The 21,914-nt window shown below is 63.3% G+C and overlaps 1 protein-coding gene across 2 annotated transcripts; it reads left to right on the top strand.

The window, feature by feature from the left end:
* The first annotated feature begins 688 nt into the window (after positions 1-688).
* GLIS2 (GLIS family zinc finger 2) lies at positions 689-21,424 on the top strand. Of its 2 annotated transcripts, XM_055409376.2 has the most exons (7): positions 689-1,218; positions 15,032-15,281; positions 16,131-16,303; positions 16,846-17,022; positions 17,110-17,243; positions 17,328-17,446; positions 18,726-21,424. In XM_055409376.2, the coding sequence occupies exons 2-7, from the start codon at positions 15,110-15,112 to the stop codon at positions 19,523-19,525; spliced, it is 1,575 nt and encodes a 524-aa protein (XP_055265351.2). In that variant the 5' UTR covers positions 689-1,218; positions 15,032-15,109; the 3' UTR covers positions 19,526-21,424. The 2 variants fall into 2 exon arrangements, with proteins under 2 accessions (XP_055265351.2, XP_088689222.1); XM_088833096.1 differs by lacking the exon at positions 689-1,218 and having other exon boundaries at positions 13,398-15,281.
* Positions 21,425-21,914: the final 490 nt, after the last annotated feature.

Raw genomic sequence — 21,914 nt, 5'->3', positions numbered from 1 at the left:
GCACTTCCTAACCGCCTGCATCGCGCTGGGCGCTGAGGGTCCAGGCGCGATCAACGACCCTCGCAGGCGCTCGCGCTGACGATGCAGGTTGTCCCCAAATGCTGGCACCAAGACCGCGGTGGGGACTCCTTCCTATTCCACCGAGAGGGAAACTGAGGCTGAGGACAAGGCGAGGACCAGCAGCCTGACGTCGGACGGGAAGGAGGGGCTGAGACCAGCCTCGAACCCTCGCTTGGCCGCCCCGAACCCGGAGCCCGGGCCTCTGCCCGCCGGGCGCTGCCCGCGCGTTCCTGGAACTGGGCTGGGCGGAGAAATCAGGGCCCGCGGAGAGGCACTGCCGCCGCCCTCCCCGCCGCCCCGGGCCGCTGGGGGCCTGGCCAAGGTGACCCCGCGGGAGGCAGACGAGGGGCCCCCGCCCCCTCGGCCGCCGCGACCTCCTCCATCTTCCCGGTCTTCGGGTCTTTTCCTCAGGGCCCACACGCCCTCCCGCCGGTCCTCCTCTGCGCGCCGCCCCCTCTCCGGGCTTCCCCGAGGGCGGGACGTCCCTCCCCGCCAACCCCCCCGGCCGCGCGCCCGCCACCCCCAGGCCGCCTCCCAGGCGGTGTCCTAGCGCTGCCCTCGGGCCGGGGGCGGGGCCGCGGAGGGGGGGACGCGAGGATGGGGCCGATGGGGCCGAAGGGGACGCGCGCGCCGCCCGGCCGCGGCCCGGCGCCCCCTCCCTCCCGGCTCCCGCTCCCCGGGGCCGCGCCCCCCTCCCTTCCTCCCCTCCGCCCCTCCCCCGGCCCAGCGCCGGCTCCCGGCCGCCCCCTCCCCCCGACGCGCACGCCCCGCCTGGCAGCTGGCGCCCCGGGCCTGGGGCCGCGGCGGCGAGAGGGGTTTGCTGGGAGGGAAGCAGCGGGGGAGGGAGGCGGGGGGAGGCTGCCCCCCGCGCCCCTCCTCCTCCCCTCCTCCGCGGCCCGCCGGTCCCTCCTCCCGGCTCCCTCCTCCCTCCCTCGCTAAGACATCCCCGCACGGCCCGGCCGCCGCGGCCACCTTCCCTGCCGGAGCTGCAGATGTGGCGGAGCGGCCGGGCGCCGGGCGGCCGTGCCAGGGGAGCCCGCGCCCGGTGAGCCTCGCGCCCCGGCCCCCGCCCGCCCGGCCCCCTCCCCCGCTCGCTCCCCCGCCGCCCCCGACCGCCGGAGCCCGCAGCCGGGAGCCCGACCGTCCCCCGCCGCCGAGGTAAGAAGCGCCCCCCCGCCCCCCCCGGGCATCGCGCCGTGGGGAAGGGGAGCGGCGGGAGGGGCTGGCCTGTCGGCGGGGGCTGCGGGACCCGGGGGTCGCCTCCCCCGCGAGTCCGCGCCTCGCCCCGGGCCATTGTGAGCCCTCGCCGGGGCCCCAGCGCTCGCTCCCTCCGCTCGCTGGCTCGCGCGCTCGCTCCCTCGCCGGCTCCCCCGGCCGCGTCCCTCCGTCGCTCGCTCTCCTCCCTCCTTACCTCCGTCTGTCCGGAGGCCGGGCAGAGCCGCGGCCGGGCCCCAGGAGGGAGCAAACTTCGGCAGGGAAGTTGGGCGGCCGCGGCGGGGGGCGCGCTGCGGGGTGAGAGGGCCCCCCCACCCCAAGGCCGGGCACGAAGTTGTCTGGGGCAGCCGGGCAGCCGCCCCTTCCCACGGCGCGGCTGTTCCTAGGACGGGAGTTGAGAGGTGTCTCCTCTCGGGTCCAGGGAAGCTGCCCCTGGCTCGCCCCGGCCTCCCTCGGGCCGGGGATCAGGACTGGGAGCTGGCGTCCTGTCCAGCACTTGTTCCCCGCTGCTGTCCGCGTGCACGCAGGAGGACCTGGCCGAGTTGGGAGGGCAGGGGTTTCCAGCCCGCCTGAGGGAGGGTCCGAAGCAGGCGGGAGGAGGGGGCGAGGCAGGTGCATCCCGAAGGAGGGAGATGCCTGCGCCCTGCTTCCCCGCAGGCCCCCTGGGATGGGGCTGGAATCCAGGCTGGCACCTGGAGGCCTTGGCACACTGCCCTGCCCAGCCGGGTACTCAGGCCACAGCAGGGCAGCTTGCCGCCCGTGGGCCTGTCCAGGAGGGCCCGCCTGGCTGGCCACCCTGGGCAGGGATGGTTGCAGGGAGCTGCCCAGCCCTACCCTGGGGCCTGGGAAGCGGGGAAGGGATCCTGGGAGGAGCCCTGGGCCCCCAGCCATCACAGCCCAGGATCTTGGCTCTGGAGGGAGTGCTTGACACTGAGGGGGCAGCCAGGCCAGCTGGGGACCTGGCCAAGGCCTGGGCTCCCATGGTTCTTGGTCTGGGCCAGGGACAGGGCCTGAGCTGTGGTCCTTGGAGGCGGCCATGTGAAGATCCAGCATGCCTGGTCCTGGCATCCAGGAGGGAGAGTGGGGCTTCACGGGCAGCTTTGGAAAATGCTCTGGGAAGGGGATTCAGTGTGCCCACCCGCCACATCTGTTCCAGCCCCGCTCACACATCCTCTCCATGACCTCCGAGCCTCCCCTTTGCTCCTTCTTCTCCCCTCTGGGCCCAGGCTGGGCCTCCCAGCTGACTCTGGCCCGCACTGGGGGAAGGGCTGCACCTGGACCCCCCCTCCCAGGGACACCCCTTTCTGAGCTCCAGCCCAGCTTGGCGTGGCCCCGTCTGCAGTCTGAGCTGGAGACAGTGCCAGGGGCTTGGGCACCATTTATGGGAGTTGAGGACCCCTTGGGAGGGGCCCTGTTTTCCTTAGTTCCTTCCCCTCCCCCTCCTTTCCGGAGCTGCCATTAACGCTGACCCTCTGACCCCTATGCCTGCCCGCCCTTCCCTGTCTGTGACCTTTGACCTTTGATGTTAAATCCCTCCAGCTGGGGCTCTTCGGCCCCTGAGTGACCCTGGTGTTGGACCTCTGGGGGGGTGGCTCTCCCTGCTCCTGACTCTCTACACAGGGACACCTGCCAGTCTCTCCCTCACTGGTGGGGAGGAGGTGCCCCAGGAAGCCAGACAGTGAGTCACCCCGGTTCCAGGCACCACTGCTTTTGGGGTCAGTGGCTTTGGGGGGTTTGCTGGAACTGGGCCACAGCCTGGAGGGTGAGTGGGAAAAGCCCCTGGCCTGGGAGTCTGACGTCCTGGATTTGACTTTTGGCTGCGCCACCAACTCCCGAGGGTCCTTGGCCCAGCTAGGTTCTTCCCTTTTCTGAGTCTCAGTTTCCTCATCTGTAAAACCAAAGAGTTGTACAAGGTGATCTTCCAGGACTGCAGAGTCCACGAGAAGACCTGGGGTTGGGGGATGCCGAGAGGGGGGCTGAGGCCAACAAAAGCCAACTCTCAATTATCCGTGGGTGGAGCCAGGATGAATAACTGAATGCCACAGACATCCAACCTCATTTTAAACAATCGTGTGAACTGAGTCCCGCCCCACCCCCCAAGGCTTTTGTTGTTTCTGAAAAGCCCAACTGCAAATGGGTAGCCACAGCGATGTCTTCTCCTGCCCAGGCTCCCTGCCTTGCTGGGAGCGCCCGCTCGCCGCCGAGGGTGAGAGGGTGACAGGGCGACGGTGCACCCTGGCCTGGGGAAGACAGAGCTCTGCCAGGGCCCCTCCCTTGGGCGTGTCAGAGGGTCTGGACCCCTCTCAACCCCACCCTGTGGATCCCTCTTCCCTCCTTTCCTGGCCTGGCCTTGGCCCAGGTGGTGGGAGTATCATCGACCACCTAATCCTCCCAGGGTCTGAGCTGTGGTACAGAAGGAAGAATGTGTTTTTCCTGACAACATTTTCCCCTCTGCGTTTCCATCTACCCCGGCTCGGCTTGCCTGGCATCCGAGTTTCCCACTTGGGCGAGAGGGCGGGGACGGGTGCCAGGCAGAGTTTGGGGTAATCCCAGGATGGGCGAGGGTGGTGACAGCTGTGGCCGGGGGACCAGATGTGGGACTGGGGCGTGCAGCTGAGCTCTCTGGGAGGCGTTTGGGGTGGGCCTCTGCACCCTGGCGCTGAGAGGCACGCTGGTGGTGGGGGCTGTCTCGAGTGCTCTACGCCTCCCCAGGTTCCATGTCCCAGGCGGTGCTGAGGAGGCCCCTTACCCAAGTTGGAAATGCAGATTGCAGTGGAGAGGCCCTGAGCTTGGCACAGTGGGGCTGGGTCTTCCTCTTTTGTGCTTATTATTATTTCATATTTCACAGTGAGGCCAGAGGGGTGACCCCTGGAAGATGCTGGCTGGTCCTCCCTTCATCTCGATAAGCACCCTTTTCAGAGGTGGGACGTGTCCATGGCTGGTGAGGGGGTCTCTGGGGCCAGCCAAAAGATGCTGATCTCCCCCAACCCAAATTGCCTCCCCTCTCTAGGCTTGTGAAAGGGTCCTAGAGATGGGCTGCAGCCCAGACATGAGTCTGGGGGCTAAGCTCTCTGAGAATGCCCAGGGCCAGGTAAGGGTGGATACCGCTAGCCCTGGGTGGGAGAGATCACAGCTTTTGCCAGGCCCTTGAGACACATCTGCCCCCGAGGTTTCCCAGGTGGCTGCCTCAATCCCACTCTGGGGGTAGGGACCTGCATTTTCAACCAGGACCACTCGTGCTTTGCTCATCAGCCACGGTTGGGGTGACCCGGACACCTGGACAGGAAAGGACTTACTTGGGTTGGGGGATGTCTTATGTAGTGGCACAGTCTGGAGTAGACCCAGATCTCTCTCCAGGCTCCAACTTGGCCCTACAAACCCCTGCTGTCTCTCCAACTAGTAAAAATGCTAGCTTAAGGTCCCGGAGGTGGGGGTGGGGGGGAGGTGAAGTGGGTCAGACGATGGAGCCGCAGTGGGGGACGCCTCTAACAGTTGCCTGAGAAAATCCACAGGATGCCTTCCAGTGGCCATCACAGGCATTGACATCCTTCACCTGAAATTGCTACACGAGCTTCTTGAGAGAGACCCACTGATCCCTACTTGGTGGGAACCGAGGCACAGGATGGAGGAGGGCTGATGGGCGTCTGGGCCTGAGTTCCTGGGTCTGCCATGGCTCTGGAGGGTGGCGGTGGGGTCTGGTGGCCACTTTCCCAGCCTGGCACAAGAGAGGAGCCCGAGCTGGCCCTAGCAGCTGTGTGCACCGGGCCCCACGCCTCCATCCTTTCCTGGCACTGATCCTCCTGGCCTCAGCTCCAGACTTCTCCATGGGGGAGCCGAGGCTGGCCCAGGGCTGCAGGGGACCCTGGTCCTCTTTCCCATTCCAGCTCTGGGGCTGTGGGACCCCTCCCAGGGAGCTCCAGGCAGCCCCCCTCCCTGGGGTCTGACATGCCTTCTTCCCAGGACATGTCTCTTCAAGCTTTCTCAGGCTGGGCCGGGTAGAGGCCCTGGCTCTGGGCACCTTGAGGGGCAGGGAGCTCTGGCTCTGCGCCCCCCCCCCCCCGCCGCCCCGCCATGGATGGAGGGTCTGGTTAACTGGTAGCCAGGTGGGGAGGGGCCTCCAGGGCACAGAGATGGGAGGTGATTGGCCGGGGGAGGAGGGCTTCCATCTGCTCCACGTGCCCCTGGTGGGGGATGGGTGGCGGGAGCTGAGACTCTTCCAGGGACGTAACCATTGGGGGGCGGTTGGCTGGAGCTTCCGAAGGTCCTTTGTCTTCCTGCTAGACAGCCAGGTAGTCCCCTGCACAGAGCGGGCCTGGCATGTGACCTGCGTGTGTCCATGGAACTCCAGTCCCGGCAGATGGCTGTCTGCAGAAGGGCTCGGCCCTGGCCCCCGGCCCCCGGCCCCCGGCCCCTGGCCCCTTCCTCCAGTCTCTGCCAAGGGCGGGTGGGAACCTGCGGAGGCCCCAGGAGACTGCTGAGCTGCCTGACTCAGCCCTGGGAGCCTCCAGGAAGACGTTCCTGCCTGGCTGACTGAGGGTCACAGGCTAGCATTCCACTGGGACTCTGGCAGCAAGGAGGTGGGAGGCGGACACTGAGGCTTGGAGATTTTAGGGCCTGGCTCAGGGTCACTTGGGGTCAGAGAGGGCCAGAGGGGAGCCAGAGCCTCGGACTGCATGGCCCTGGCCCCTGAAATGTCAGTTCAGTCCAGAGCCCCTCCTGCCTCTCTGCTGCCCGCGGTCCTCTGCACAGTGTGGGGGCAGCTGTGTCCGGAGGAAGCCTCTCTCCCTTCCCCCCACAGTCCACCTGGGTCTGCCTGGCAAGTCCCAGCCTGCCTGAGCCATTTCTCCCCAGGGCCACTCCTTCCTGTGTCCAGGACCCCCCACCCCCGACCCAACCCCTATCACCACACTCCCAGGCTGACTGACTCAGAGCTGTGATGTCCCCCTCCCCACAAGGCTGTGGGGCCCCCCATGGTCCGGCCTGCTCCAAAGTGTTCCCCACTCCAGTGCTGCTGGCTATCTCCTCCTCCAGGCCGAGCCCCCAAATCCCCGGTTCAGGACACCTAGTGGACACCCTGAGTGGTTCCGTGGGCTCTGGGCCCCAAGAGTCTGAAACAGGCCAGGCCTGGCATGGCCCCACCCAGTGGGTGTTTCCTTTGGGTTTAGAGACGGCCCCTGGCTTCTGGACTTGCTTTCCTGCCCAGAGTGGGAGCAGGGGCGGGGCAGGGTGGCTGGGAAGAGGGCGCAGGGGTGGAGTCCAGAGTTCGTGCTGGAGCCCCTGCTGGGCCTGGTCTACAGCTGTTCTGGGGAGGCTCTGTGCCAGGGTTGAGGGGATCGGGGCGGGGGGGGGTGGTGGTGATGGCAGGAGATGAAGCTGGGGGAACTGGACCCTTCTGGTCATCTTAACCCACCAGGGTTATGCCTTACCCTCACCACCCAGATCTGCTCCTGTGTCTCTCGCCCCAAACCTCTGTGGGCAAGCCACTTCCCTCTTTGGGCCTTAAGCCCCTACACACCTCACCCGTCTGGTAGGTACCACCAATAGATTCATCCCCTCAGCAAACTGTCAGTACCAGGTGTTGGAGAAAAGTGAAGGGCAGGTATGATGGTGCCCTTAGAGGGATGGTTTGGAAGTTCAAGCTCTGGTCCTACTCTTGGCCGGCCCCCTCCTTTCACTGATGGGGGAACTGAAGCCCAGAGCCCTGTCCACATCAAATTAGGAGCAGGTCTGGTTCTCTGGGTCTGAGGCCCCAGCAGCACTTCAACTGCTGCCCAGTTCACTCTGGTAGAAGGAGTGGCGTTAGTGAGGACTTGGACCAGGGCACCTATGCCAGGCAGCACAAGGCACTGCAGGCTAGGGAGGCTGCCCTCAGCATTGTGGGGACAGAGGCGGGTCCCTTGCTTAACTCTGAGGCACCTGGAAGAACAGCCCACGTGTGGCTGCAGAAGGCAAAGAGGGTGAATTCCGGGAGACTTGCTGGAGGAGGTCAGAGGAGGGTAGCTGCTGGAGGAGAATATGGACGTGTGGAAGGTTGTGGGGCAGGAGCTAGCACCTGAGTGGGGAGCATCAGGCTGGCAAGAGGCAGGTAATCCTGAGGAAGGAGGTGCTGAAGGGGAGAGTCTGGGGATAGAAGATGGGCTGGAAAGGAAGATGGCAGTCTCCTGTATAGAGCACTCCATGGCTCCCCAGAGCCCTCCAGGTCACTGCCCACTGCCGCCTGGCCTTTCTCTTGGACTTCCTCCTTTGCTGAATGACAGGGAGACTTGCTGTGGGTCAGTTGGGGCCACACCTCCAGGCCTCTGCTGTGTTGGGTGCAGACTGTGGGCTTTGGAGCCTGGAGGTGAATCCCAGCTGTGCTATTGATAAGCTCTGTGATTTTGGCAGATAGTGGAACCACTCTGAGCCTTGGTCTCCCCATCTGGAAAGTGGAGAGGATAGCACCTAACTCCCAGGGTCCTGAGGATGGACAAAGATGGCGTAGGGGAGGCACACTGACCATTCCTGGCCTGCCGCACTCCTGAGTGCCCCAGCCTGCCGCCCCCTGTCCATGTGGCCAACGTGGATCTTAGCAGCCCACTTCTGACACTGTTCGCCTCTGTGCAGGCTGGGTGACCTTCATTCTCATTCATCTGTGGGCCCCCAGGACCCAGCGGAGGGCCTGGTGTTGGAATGCATAACTGAGTAGTTGGTAAATGAGGTGGAGGGAAGGGCCGAAGTCCAGAACCCGCTGACTGCCTCCTGCCCTGTGAGTTGGCGGGTGCTGTTCCCAGTGGACCTGATCCCTATCCCTGGGCTGTGGGGGGAAGGTGGGCCCTCCCTCCCAGGACACGGGAGGCACTCCTGGTCTCGTCCTGCAGCCAGGGTCGGTGTGGGAGAGCGCAGTGTTTCCTCCTCGGTGGGGACTGGGCCTCACCCCTGCTCCCACCCACAAGCCCCAGAGTCCTGACTCTAGGACCCTGACGCTGGTTACCTGCTGTGTCCCATGTGCACAGGTGTGACACATACGCGTGTGCCTCTATGTCTGGGGGGTGCCCATCCATGTCCCATGGGATGCTGGCCAACGCCTCTGCAGGCCCTCGAGAGCACTGGCCAAGTGCCCAGCACTGCCCGCCTACTGTGAGTGGCACTGCCTGGCAGGGTCCAGGGCCGTGCCCGAGCCTTGCCTCCGGGTGGGTGTCTCCGTCTGGCTCCCCTGCTTCTGGCCCCTCCCCAGGATCTGGGCAGCCCAGGGCCCAGCCCTTCCCTCTTCACCCGCAGCCCCCCACCCCTGGCCCCGGGCGTGGGGGCTGCTTGGCGGGCTCCCCTCTGGCCCAGGCCCAGGTGCGGGCAGTGCTCACAGCCCCACGCACCACCTCCCCCCCCAAGCTGGGCAGACAGGAAAATACCAGACATAGTTGTGCAAAGGTGGCTGCAGGCGAGCAGGCAGCAGGGGGCGGGGGCCCGCCTTGATGGGCCTGGAGCCACCCAGCCAGGGGAGGCCTCTGTGCCAGGCTGGGCCCCGCAGCTGGACGGTGTGTGTGTCTGTGTTTGAGCTGCACCCCCCACCCCATCCTGGTGTCACCCTGCTGGCGTTGGGGAGGGAAGTGTGGATCCTAGGGAGCTGGAGCTGGGGAGGGGCGTGGGCGAGCCAGCTGCTGGCCTTCCAGCAGCAGTGCTTCCTGACCCATCGGGGTGACCCTGGAGTTACTGTGTGGGGCCCCCTCACCCAGCCCAGGGTTGGGAACAAGAATCCTCAGGGCTACCAGTTGCTGGCACTGCCTGTGTGCCAGGTGCCAGGCAAGCTTGCCCTGTGAGCTGGCACCTTATCCATGGCGCCTGTGTTCCTGATGAGGAAACCAAGTTGCAGAGGGGTGGCTGGGAGACTGGGACCTGATAACCAGACTCTGGGTCCCTAAGGTCCATAAGCCACTAGCAAGAGCCCCAGAGGCATGCAGGGGCGTGCATGTGTCCAATTCTCTGCGACCCCATGGACGGTAACCCGCCAGGCTCCTCTGTCCATGGAATTCTCCAGGTAGGAATACTGGAGTGGGTTGCCATGCCCTGCTCCAGGTGACTCTGGGTATGCACCCAAATGGGGGCTCCCAGCCTACACCCCTGCTCAGGTGCTGCCCAGCTGGGAGCTTCCCCAAGGCCTTTATGGCTGAGCAGAGAGCTTGGCCCTGGCTGTGTCACCTGGGGGCCGTGGGTTTCGTCTTGGGCAGGGTCTAGCCTCCAGGGGACCTGGAGAAGCTGCCCCGCCTCCAATCTGTGTGCTGGCTGAGCGCCCATGTTGGGTGAGGGCAGGGTCTGCTTTCCAATCTGGAGGTTCCCAGGAAAGGCGAAACCCCACGCTTTTCCAGGAAGTACTGTCTGCCCCACACTGGGCCCTCTTCTGGGACCTGCCTGGGCCGAGCCCTCAGGATAAGCCCCTCTCTGGGTCCTTGGAGGAGGCCTGTTTCTTCCAGGGCTGCTCAGAAACTGTCCGGGGCCTCCCAGCGCTCTCTCTTTGATGCAGTCGGGTTCTGAAAGCGGACTGGGGCCAGCTGGGGCCACCCTGTGGGACAGCAGGGCTTGCGGCCCTCCCTCTCAGGGGCACAAGCTTGTTTAGTTGTGTCCTCAGCTGAAGCAGGGATTCTCCCAGGTGAGGGTGACTAGGGTGACTCTAGGTCTGTGGGTACAGCAGGAGGGCTGGTCCCCTCTGTCCTCACAGCCCCCCAACTGGCCAAAGACTTGGGGGACTCAAGTGCGGGTGACAGTTTATTTACAAGTTTAATTACGCACCTACTATGTGCCCGGCACTGTTCTAGGTGCTGAATATCACATAACAGGGGGAAACACTAAAGTAGTCATTCGATGGGCATCATCGTATTGATTTCTCCCCAAAATCCAATGGAGGGGGTTGTCTTACACTATTGTGTGTGTGTTTAGTCGCTCAGTCATGTTCGACTCTTTGCGACCCCCATGGACTGTATGTAGCACACTAGGCTCCTCTGTTCATGGGGTTTCCCAGGCAGGAACACTGGAGTGGGGTGCCATTCCCTGCAGTATTATTATTATCTTAATTTAGGGACGAGGATAATGAGACCCAGACTGGGGGGTGACTTGCCCTGACTCACGTGGGCAGGACGTGGCAGAGCCAAATTGGAGACCGGGTGGTCTGACCCATACGGAGCCCTGCTTTGTAGCCTGCTCAGGAAGCAGGGTCTGAGGAGAGGCCTGCCCCTGCCTCGGGCTCCCACTGCTGGGCGGCTGAGGAGGGCGGAGCCCTTGGCCAGAGCAGGGTGCAACAGCGGCTCCCAGGAATGCGGGGCTGTGGGGCAGTCTGCTTTGGCAGCATGTCTGTCCTCAGCTCTCCAAGCCTCCCTGCGGGCCCCCAATGGTCGGCCCCTCCAGCACCCACTCACTGCCTACTGCCCCTCAGGGGTTCGGCATGCAGCTCCCACAAACCCCTGGACAGGATGGGGGTGGGAAGTCAGAGCCCCTTTGCCTGCTCCTTCCCAAATCCAGGGGCCCCAGGGGTGCTGATGGGTGAACACGGCTTCTGGGTTCACCTGGGCTTGAAACTCAGCTCTGCCAGAGACAAGCTGTGTGACCCGAGACAGTTCACTTCATTTCCCTGAGCTTCGGTTTTTGCATCTGTAAAATGGGGATGAAACAGCACCTGACTTAAACAGGTGCTGGTACGTTGCCCGACTATCAGCAGCTGGTGGATGGTGGTGATATTCGTCCTCGGCTCCCAGTCCCAGGCTTGCCACCCACTTGTGCAATGTGGGCAAGCGGTGTCCCGTCCCGGCCCTCAACTTCCCCCCATAGGACCCCTGTACTGATGGTTTTGGTCCCTGTACCAGACGCAGGGGACATCCTCTGAGCAGGTGGGAGCTGATGGGTACAGGGAAAGCCAGGGACTTGCTTCTGCTTTCATTCCATAGCAAGAAAGCCACGTGGACTTTTGAGAAGTGCCTCCTGGGCCCTTGTCCTAGTCCTAGTCTGGACAGGTCATGGCTGACCAAAGGGCAGAGTCAGGACTACCCCCCCACACCCTACACCCCCATCACCTGGGAATAAGGGGTGTGCCTCTTGTTGCCTGACAACACTGCTATCCTGGCTTCCACTCACCTGGCTCCTCGCAGCTGTGGGTGGGCGGGACGGTGGGGGCCATCTTACAGCGGACCCTATCCTCCGTTTTTGCCAAGGAGACCTTGAGTGCCTCTTAGTGGGGTGTGCTGAGCTCAACGCCTCCATGCACACCTGCACTTCTCCCGGCTCAGGGCCAGCCAGCGGGCCTCTCCCAAGCAGTGACGAGGGGCTTTCTCCAGGACAGATTCCTGCCAGCGGCTCCTATTAGGCTGGTGACCTTGAGCCTCAGTTTCCTCATCTGTGCGCAACAGCAGCGGCTTTAGAGGGCTGGGGCGCACAGATGCCTCCGGGCACTTGTTGGGAGCGTGGTAGATAAAGACACCCCGCCCCTTTAGGGTCCGCGCGCCGCCCCTCGCTGCGGGACCTGGCGGAGGCGGGGCCTTCCCCGGGTCTCAGTTTCCCCGGGGGCCGGCCCCGCCGCGCGCCCGCTCCGCCCCTGCGCCGGGGGCTGGCCGCGCCGCCAGGTAGGGCCGGCAGGGCCCTGCGGGAGCTGCAGCTGGGGGCCGTCTGCGCGCGGCCGGCGGGCGCACAATAGCGGCCATTGTCTGCGCCAGGCCGGCGGGCGCGGCGGGGCGGGGGCCGGCCCCCCGAGGGCCAGCGCGGCCCACCCTCGGGGTGACCCCGCCCCGCCCCCGCCGCCCCGGTGGTCCCCGCGCGCTCCCGCCCCACGCCGCTTCCTCCCGCTCCCTCCGCCCTAATTAGTTCCTTTCGCAGCTGGAGCAGCGGCGCCCGGCCGCGCGGCCACCTCGGCGCCGCCTCCCTAACCACCCCCTCCAGCGATCGGTGAATCGCACAACCCCGCGGTAGCAGGGCTCCCGTGGGGTCACCTCGCGACTAGCGGGAAACTGGGCCGGGGCTTCTGCAACCAGGCTCCGCGCGGCACCCGCTGGGCACCGGCCCTCTCTGGGTTCCGCGCTGCCTAAGAAACTTGCCTCTGCTCTCGGCGAGGCGGGTCCCAGTCCTTATCCGGAAAACAAACACCGAGTGTCCATCCTCCCACCCTCAAAAATCAATCTGGTGATGGCTGGCTGGCCGGCCTACGGGGGGGGGTGATTGTCGCGCCAGTCCCGGGGTTCTGGCGCGGGTAGGTCCCTCTCAGGGCCTCTGAGGCCCAAGAGAAGTGACACTAGCTCTCGCCTGCCCCCCTTCATCCAGCCCGGGAACAAAGAGCAGAGCCCGAGCCCAGAACTGGCCACCCCCCTTGAAAGGGGACACTTCCAGGTTGGCCACGGTCAAAGCAGGAAGGAGTGTCACAGGCGTCTTACCCTTGGATGGATGGGGACAGCCTGGGGTTGGGGAGTGCTGGGAGCTGTGGGTTTTAGGGGCTGATCCTTCCTCCTTTTCTAGGAGTGACCAGTTTCGGTCTCCTGGCTTTGCTCTGGCTCCATCAGAATGAACCCCCCTGTTTCCAGGGCAGGACCAGTGGCAGGAAGTAGGGGGCTTAGGGTGGGGTCTCTGGGGACTTGGTCTGCTGATTCAGGGGGTGCTGGAGTCCCAGCCTCACCCTGGGAGACTAGCTCCTTTTGGGGTCCTCCCTTTTTCTGAGCTGAGGTAGTGTCTCCTGCAAGTCTCCAAAACGAGGTGACCCATGGTTCCTCCCTGGTTCCCCTCTGGCGGGGACCTGAGGTGGGGTGGGGTGCAGTGGGCAGGTGCCAAAGGATGTTACTTGAGCAGTGCTGCCGGTGAGAGTCAGTGTCAGTCTGAATTCCCAGTTCCCAAACCATCCTGCCCTTGTGGTCTCCTCCAAGAGATCGAGTAGGGGGCAGGGGACAGGCTGTGGGGAGGCCTGTGGCCCTAGGCCAGCTGAAGGACCAGGCCACCAGCCCTTCCTGGCTCCTGAATTCTTAATCAGCATAAATATTTACTTCCTTCCTCCCCTTCCAGGCTCCCAGCACAGAGCAGCTTCAGGGAGGTTGGACTGGGCCTGTGTCTAAAAATAAACAGGTGGAGGGACAGGCAGACACACAGACAGACAGACATCACTGGGGGGTGGGTCAGGCAGAGGGCAGCTCCCTGCTCAGACAGAGGAAGAGTGGAGGGGGCCCAGGTCCATTTATCACTGTCACCCACCCACCTGCCTGTCTAGGACTGGAGCTCCTAAGGGGACAAGGTGGCAGTGTGATCCCAGCCCCCGGCATCACTGAGAACTCCTGACCTATGCATGCCCTGCGTGTGGGTGCGTCCAGACAGATCTGCCAGCTCCCACCTGATGGAGGAACAAGTCAAGTCGCAGATTTCGGTCCCACGGCCAAGTACAACCACCAATATTCTGATGTGCAGTCCCCTCCCCAGGCTCAGAGACTCCAGCGTTGTTTCGTCATGTGCTGGGGTCTTGGGATGTGTCCTCAGAAGCAGAGGGCCCAAAATGAGGACTTTGTGACCTGTGCGCACACAGGGTCTTGTCTGGGAGATGGATGAGGGGAGGCTTGGAGCTGGGGCAAGGCTGGGTTAGTGTTGCCTCAGGGCTTGTCCTGGAGAAGATGACTGGGAACATGGGTCCCCATCCTGCTCCATGGAAAGAGCTCCAGGCAGCCCAGCAAGCACACACACTAGTGAAATATACAAAGTCTTTTACCATGTGCTGGTCTTGGGGATGTTCTGTATAAAACTGTGAAGAGCTGGAGTCGGTGAATGGCAGGGATTATCTTCTTTGGCAGATAGATTGTCAGGATGCAATCATCTCAGTGAACAAACACAAGGAAACAGTTTCCCAGCATGTGAAATTTGCTGCTGTAAAAAATGATGTTTGAATTTGGAATGAAGAGTTGACCCTGCTCTTGGGTTTTTCACATGTGAAGAACGTTATGCCGTTGAGAAATTCTAAGGAAGTGGTGAAAATGTACCACTCAAAATAAGAGTATCATCACTATTAAAAACATTATTTATGTATGTGTTTTACTAACCACTAGACAGCTGATCACTTCCCCCACCCTAGCCTTGGTTGGGCCATAGTCCCCAGCTGCCCCCTGGTGGTGGCCCATAGCCTCTGGCTCCCCAGCTGGTGGGGCCCTCTGCCCTGGAATGTAAGGCCACCTGTCTGTCCGCCCAACCCTTGGGACCAGGCCGTGCTTTGCAAGGCTTGCCTGTGACAGGCTCTGGGTCTCATTCCCTTGGAGTTGCCTAGGGGGCTGCCTGGATGGGTTGGCCCAGTGGTCAGTAGCTAGGCCCTTTGAGGGCTACCTGGGAGGACACTCATTGCCCTTCTGGCCTGGTTCTGGGTCTTCTGGCTTAAATCAAGCATGTGTCCCAGGCATGACCTCCCACCCAGTCAGAAATGACCTTTGGGACTTGCCCGGCCAGTTCCAGGGAGAGGATCTGGCTTTGAATCTGAAGGCTATACAACTGCCTAGCTCTGCAGCTTGAGGCCGTCACTAAAGCTTGGTTCATGGCAGGCTTGGACCCTGTGAGCTTTGCTTCTCAGAAAGCCTCCCGGGAGGTGAATGCATTAAGTCCGGGTCTGTGGTTGGCTCTCTCTGATACACCTGCTGTCCGGGGCCACCGAGAGGGTGTCTCTGCCTGGGAGACTGCCTTCACACTGTCCCGCACACACTGCCTCTCTGCTCCTGTGGGCTTTAGTGGGCGCAGCCTGAGGACGAGTCTCGGGTCCCAGTGTCACAGCACAGCTCCTGCTCGCTCTCAGGTTCCTGCCTGAATACCAACTCCGGAGCCCCTCGCTGCCTGCCGTCGCCGCCGCCCCCACTCCCCATCCCCCACCACCATGCACTCCTTGGACGAGCCGCTCGACCTGAAGCTGAGCATCACCAAGCTCCGGGCGGCAAGAGAGAAGCGGGAGAGGACGCTGAGCGCAGCCCGGCACCGAGCCCTGCACAGGGAGCTCGGTCTGGTGGATGACAGCCCCACTCCCGGGTCCCCGGGCTCCCCGCCATCAGGTACTGCATGCCCGGGGCAGAGGAGCGATCTCGGAGCCCTGGTGATAGGAAAAACGTCCCCCGATGGGCCCACCTGGATGCAGTCACAGCCCTTCACAGCCTCACTTAGGGTGCCTCCCCTGACACTGTCTGCCCACCCTCCCAGCAGTTCATCTCTTCAGGAGACACTTCCCTGGGAGGAGGGGACTGACCAGCCCAGCTCCTGAAGCTGGCTCAGCAGAGCTAGTATTCAGACTGAGGCCTCTGGGTGGATTTGGGGGAGCTTTAAGGGGCAGCTGGGGACGCATAGGTAGTAACAGAAGGCCTTGTGGCCCCGCGTCTGGGCTCTGAGGCAGTGTGGTTAGCCAGCCAGGCAGACGGGGGACCAGGCCCAGCAGGTGCTTCTCTGGATGGGGGGGCGTTACTTGAGGCTCAGATCTTATGCTCCATCTCTGAAAACCAGATCTACCATATCTGGGCTGGGCCACCTAGCCCAAACCTTTCACATTACAGAGGGGGCACTGAGGCAGAAAGGGACTGGGAGGAAAGTGAGTTAAGTCCTTACCTGATACTGTGATGGGAGCCAGGGGCCCTGGAGTCGAGTTCCTGTTCAGTTACTTACCCTGTGTGCCAGCCCACCCCCATCTGAAAAATGAGTACTTCCTGTCTTAACCGATGGCCAGGCTCTCACCTTGGCAAACGTCATTCTTGTTGGCTGTGGAGGCTCCGATTCCTGGCTTCCGGGGTGGCTGGGGATGGGGGTGCCATGGCTGCCGTCTGCTCCAAGTCACAGTGGAGGAGTCATGGGCGGGAGGGCCTGGCCTGCCGGGACTCCTGGCTCCAGCACCCCCAAATCCTGCCTTTGCCTAGGCTTCCTGCTGAACCCCAAGTTCCCTGAGAAGGTGGAGGGACGCTTTTCTGCAGCCCCCCTGGTGGACCTCAGCTTGTCGCCGCCGTCTGGGCTGGACTCCCCCAACGGCAGCAGCTCGCTGTCCCCTGAGCGCCAGGGCAACGGGGACCTGCCCACAGCGCCCACCGGCCCGGTAAGGGGGAGACGTGTGTTCTCGAGACGGTGCACTTACCTCCTGGGGCCACTGTTACAAAGGACCACAAACTGCGTGGTTTAAAGTGGCAGAAGTGTATTCTGGAAGCTGAAGTCCAGGGTCACCGTGCTGATGGGACTGTGCGCCCTCCCAAGGCTCTGGAGGGTTCTTCCCTGGCCGCCTCTGGCTTCTGGCAGCTCCAGGTGCCCCTTGCCTTGTGGCTGTGTCACTCCATTCTCTTTGCCTCTGTCATCACATGGCCTCCTCCCCTCTGTGTGTGTCTCTAAATCTCCCTTTTTCTCTTGTGGAGACACTGGTCACTTAGGTTTAGGGTCCCTAGCCAGGCTGACATTCTCTAAACTTATATCTGCACAGACTCTTTCCACAGAGGTCCTGTGCACAGGTACCAGAGGTTGGGCTGGGACATGTCCTGGGTGGGGCACCGCTCAGCCCCCGGACAGAGGGAGATGGGTCAGGAGGGCAGAGGTGTGGGCCCCTGGGCCCGCGGGAGCTGCTGACCCACTCTGCCCCGCCTCCCCCAGGAGCTCCAGCCGCTGCGCTACCTGGACGGTGTCCCCAGCTCCTTCCAGTTCTTCCTGCCGCTGGGCTCCGGGGGGGCCCTGCATCTGCCTGCTTCTTCCTTCCTCACCGCCCCCAAGGACAAGTGCCTCTCGCCAGAGCTGCCCCTGCCCAAGCAGCTGGTGTGTCGCTGGGCCAAGGTGAGCGGGGAGCCTGGCGGAGCTGGGCGGGGCAGGGTCCAGGGCGGGCGGCCCCCTCGAGGGCTCAGCACGATCCTGGCCTCGCAGTGTAACCAGCCCTTCGAGCTCCTCCAAGACCTGGTGGACCACGTCAACGACTACCACGTGAAGCCCGAGAAGGACGCGGGCTACTGCTGCCACTGGGAGGGCTGCGCCCGCCATGGCCGCGGCTTCAACGCCAGGTGAGGGGGGGGAGGGGCAGGAAGGGGGGCCCGAGTGTCCAGTGGCTGAGCCGTGCTCCCCACCCCGCTTCCCCCCCGGAGCAGGTACAAGATGCTTATCCACATTCGCACACACACCAACGAGAAGCCGCACCGCTGCCCCACCTGCAGCAAGAGCTTCTCCCGCCTGGAGAACCTGAAGATCCACAACCGGTCACACACAGGTGAGGGTGGGGCTGGAGGGCACCCCACTGTGTGGCCGTCCCTTCCCGAGCACCACATGCTGGGGGGGCCTGTCCTGTTGGGGGGAGAACTGCCCCACCTGCTCTCGGGGCACAGACGCGTCTTCCTGCGTCACGCTTGGCACTGTGTTCGTGTGGTTGACCCCTCTGACAGCGGTGTGTCCGCTCACCCCTCACAGACCCTGGCATGCACAGTAGGGCCAGCACTGGCCAGCAGAGCCACACGCCTAATTTTAAATTTCCTAATCACGCTCATTGCAAAAAAAAAAAAGTATAAAGAAATACACGGTGAGATGAGTTATTAATACGATGATACATTTTCTTGAGCCCAGTATATTCAAAATGTACTTATTTTAATATTAAAACATCAACAGGACACTGAAATTCTTCGTTTCCCACAAAGTCTGTGGACTCCAGGGTGTATTTTATTTATTTATTTGACTGCCTCGGGTCTCAGTTACATCATGAGAGATCGTTCGTTGCTGGCGCACGGACTCTGTAGTCATGGCACGCAGGCTTAGTTGCTCTGAGGCATGTGAGAATCTTAGTTCCCCGACCAGGGATTGAATCCACGTCCCCTGCATTGCAAGGTTGGTTCTTAACCACTGGACCACCAGGGAAGTCCCTCTGGTGTATGTTTTATACTCGAGACACTTTCAAAAGCTCACAGCCTTGTGGGGTTCTGGCTAGCCCTGGTCGGCGGGGACAGCCCTTTAGTAAATCTGGAGCTACTGGTGAAAGTGAGTGAAAGTGTCAGTCACTCAGTCGTGGCCAATTCTGGGACTCCCGTGGGGACTGTGGGACTGTAGCCCACCAGTCCATGGGATTCTCCAAGCAAGAATACTGGAGTGGGTTGCTATTCCCTTCTCTGGGGGATCTTCCTGACCCAGGGATTGAACCCTGGTCTCCTGCATTGCATGCGGATTCTTTTCTGTCTGGGCCACCAGGGAAGCCCTGGTGTAAGCCTGGAGCCACTGAGTGAGGGTCAAGGGCACCCCTGTGCGCTCACTGTGAGCCAGGCACCAGCAGGGTCTGTGTGTCATTACTTGCGAAAGGGGTCGCTATCATCACAGTGAAAGCAAAGATCCAAGGCCAAGGATACACAGAGCCAGGCCACTGGAGTCAGAGCTTGTGTAGGTGCTGGGGACACGGCCGCCCCGAATCAGACAGCCTGTGTTCTCGGGAAGGTCTCGGTGAGTGGGTGGGCGGGGCTGGCTTGGGCGGTGGAAGCCCCTCACGCAGGCGCCGCCCCGCCCCGCAGGCGAGAAGCCCTACGTGTGCCCTTACGAGGGCTGCAACAAGCGCTACTCCAACTCCAGCGACCGCTTCAAGCACACGCGCACCCACTACGTGGACAAGCCCTACTACTGCAAGATGCCCGGCTGCCACAAGCGCTACACGGACCCCAGCTCGCTGCGCAAGCACATCAAGGCCCACGGCCACTTTGTGTCCCACGAGCAGCATGAGCTCTTGCAGCTCCGCCCGCCCCCCAAGCCCCCGCTGCCCGCCCCTGATGGCAGCCCCTATGTCAGCGGGGCGCAGATCATCATCCCCAACCCCGCCGCCCTCTTTGGCGGCCCCGGCTTGCCCGGCCTGCCCCTGCCCCTGGCCCCTGGCCCCCTGGACCTCAGCGCTCTGGCCTGTGGCAACAGCGGGGGCCCCGGGGGTGCGGGGGGCATGGGCCCTGGGCTGCCCGGCCCCGTCCTGCCCCTCAACCTGGCCAAGAACCCGCTGCTGCCCTCGCCCTTTGGGGCTGGCGGACTGGGCCTGCCCGTGGTCTCCCTCCTCGCTGGCTCCGCTGGCGGCAAGGCCGAGGGGGAGAAGGGGCGTGGGGCCGTGCCGGCCAGGGCCCTGGGCTCAGAGGGCCGCAAGACCCCCCTCGAGAGGACTGAGGGCGGCCGCTCCCGGCCAAGCCCCGACGGCTTGCCCCTGTTGCCGGGCACCGTGCTTGACCTGTCCACGGGTGTCAACTCAGCCGCCAGCAGCCCAGAGGCGCTCGCCCCCGGCTGGGTGGTCATCCCGCCCGGCTCTGTGCTGCTCAAACCCGCCGTGGTGAACTGATCCCGCTCGGTGGACGCGACCACCTGCAGCCAAGCCGGCGGCTCCCAACCCTGCCTGCCTGCCTGCCTGCCCCCGAGACGACGAACGGAAACTTTTCTGCGAAATAGCAATAATGTCCTCCTGCCCTGGGGGTGCCCCTGGGCAGCAAGGATGGTGCTAGAAGGGCATTGCAGGCCCCCCGGGCTCCTGAGCGGGGAACCGGGTCTGCTGGCTGGCGGAGAGCCGTTCCCCCAGGAGCTGAGGCCTGGCTCACCTCCGGCCCACGCCTGCCCGCCCTCCACCCACTCTGGTTGTCTCCCTCATCCCGTGGCCAGCTGGATAGGTCAACCCTCTCTCCCTTGCCCACTTGCCAGCCCTGACCCAGCAGTGGGGGTGGAGCTGGAGTGGCTTCAGTCCTCCCCGCTGGCCCCAGGCTCCCTCCCACCCCCTTAAGTGGTGAGCTGGGAGGAGTCCCCTGGGATAGAGGCCCACCCCATCCTGCTTACTCACCGGGCCCCTGCTCTGGAGGCTCCTGACCCCTCTCCCTCTGGTCCACCCTCCAGAGGGAGAGCAAGACAGACGCAGGCCACGGCTAAGCCACAGCAAGAAGCCACCTCCCCCCATGACAAGGCGCCTCCCGGCTGAGGGAGGGAGGCCCGCTTGACCAGCTGCCCCCTACTGCCTGCCGTCTGCGATGGCCAGCACACTGCCTGAGGCGGGGTCCCTGCTCTGGGCTGGCTGGCCGCTCGACTGCCCCTGCACCCCTCTGCTTTTAGGGAGCCCTGAGTTGGGAGAAGCACCCAGCTTAGAGAACAGGTGGGGCTGGGCCTGGCCTGGGACTGTGGAGGCCTGAAGGGTGGTTAGAGCAGGGAGGCTGTCTAGAGACAACCCCAGGCCGAGACACGACTTCTGTTCTGGGGGCACCAAGGCAGAGCTGGCACAGGAGACGGGGCTCCAGGCTGGTGCTGGGCACGGGAGTGTCCCAGTGGCCACGGATGGAACGAGCTGGGCTCGACAAGGGATGAGGGGCAGCGAGGCAGCCAAGGAGGCTGTGGGGGCAGGGGAAGCCAGAGGGGACAGCTGGTCCTGTGGCCTGCTTCCTTTGGCTTCTCTGAACTGAGGCCCTGCCCTCCGTGTCCCCACTCTGGGGACCAGGGGAGCCCAGGGCGCAGGCTCTCCCCACCAAGCCCAGACGGGGCGGCAGCTTGTCTCGTGCCCCACCCTGGGCCCTTGTGCTCCCTCCCGTTGAGGGCCCAGTTTCTGTCTGGGTGGCCCTGGCCTTGGCCATGCCCTGGGCTGCACCCTCCACATCCCAGCTGCAGGACAGGGGAGCTGCAGGGCCACAGAGGGACCCTTGGCCCTCGTGCAGTTCCAGGGTCTCTCTGCCGCTTCTCTGCTCACCCGCCATTTTCTGGACCGCCCTTCTATCCCAGAGGGGTCACCCTGACCCGGCCCGCTGACAGGCCCGCAGTGCTGGCTCTGCCCCTTGAAGGGGCTGTGAGCAGAGCAGGAGGGAGCTGGTCTCCTTCCCTTGCGCCCCACCCCGGACCCAGGCCCCCCATCCCCACAAGGGCCCCAGGCCTTAAGTCCCCTTTGGGGCGAGGGGTTGGACTCAAGCCCCAGGAGCAGAGGAACAGGGCACAGGAAGGCGACATTAGCTCAGCATGTGACTCGGTGATAGACCAGGCCCGAGGGGGCCGGCGTACGTGTCGTTGTTGTCGGTCTGTTGTTGCACATTCCAGGATATCAGTATTCTAACAGGTTCTAAGTGCCTTTCTATCGTAGCTTATGTTTTTCCTCCTCTTGGCTCCATTGCTGTTAGCATAGAGTTTAAAAAAAGAAAAGAGAGATAAGCTAATGACTATAACAATATATTCCTCCATGTGAGAGGAAGTTTATAAAGAAATGAAATAAAAGTGAGTTACAAACATGCTTTGTCTTAGATGTGCCAGGAGCTGGGCCATGCACGGGAGACCACCTCTGGCCACCCGTTCCTGGCTCTGGGGTCCCCCACCCAGGTCGAGGCCCTCTGTTCTGGGGCTTCCTCCCAACTCTGTGGGCGCCACAAGCTCTGTCTGCTGCTGGGAGCTGGACGGGACAGGCGGTGCTGAGATGGAAGGTTCTGGATCACACGTCATGGGTTCAGCCGCACCCGCCACGAGCACCTTGACTCTGGGAGGGGCCTGGCTCCCTGGCCTCCTCGGGGCCATCAGGCTGGCAAAGGCTCCTCTTCCTTGGCTGCACCCTGGTGCAGACCCCCCAGATTACTGAGGGGCTACCGCCCAACCCAGGTCAGGAAAGGGAGGCCTGTGGCAGAGCCAGAGCCCCGTCCACAGCAGGGTGTGCAGGGCAAACCTGAGGGCGGCATGGGAATGGCCCCACCATTCAGTGCGTGACAGTTCAACCAGCA

This window comes from Moschus berezovskii, chromosome 27 (genome assembly GCF_049115385.1).
Source record: "Moschus berezovskii isolate FMDL1 chromosome 27, NW_MosBer_1.0, whole genome shotgun sequence".
NCBI lineage: Eukaryota > Metazoa > Chordata > Mammalia > Artiodactyla > Moschidae > Moschus > Moschus berezovskii.
The sequence above is the reverse complement of the archived record's forward strand: the minus strand, read 5'-3'. Positions and strand labels throughout refer to the sequence as shown.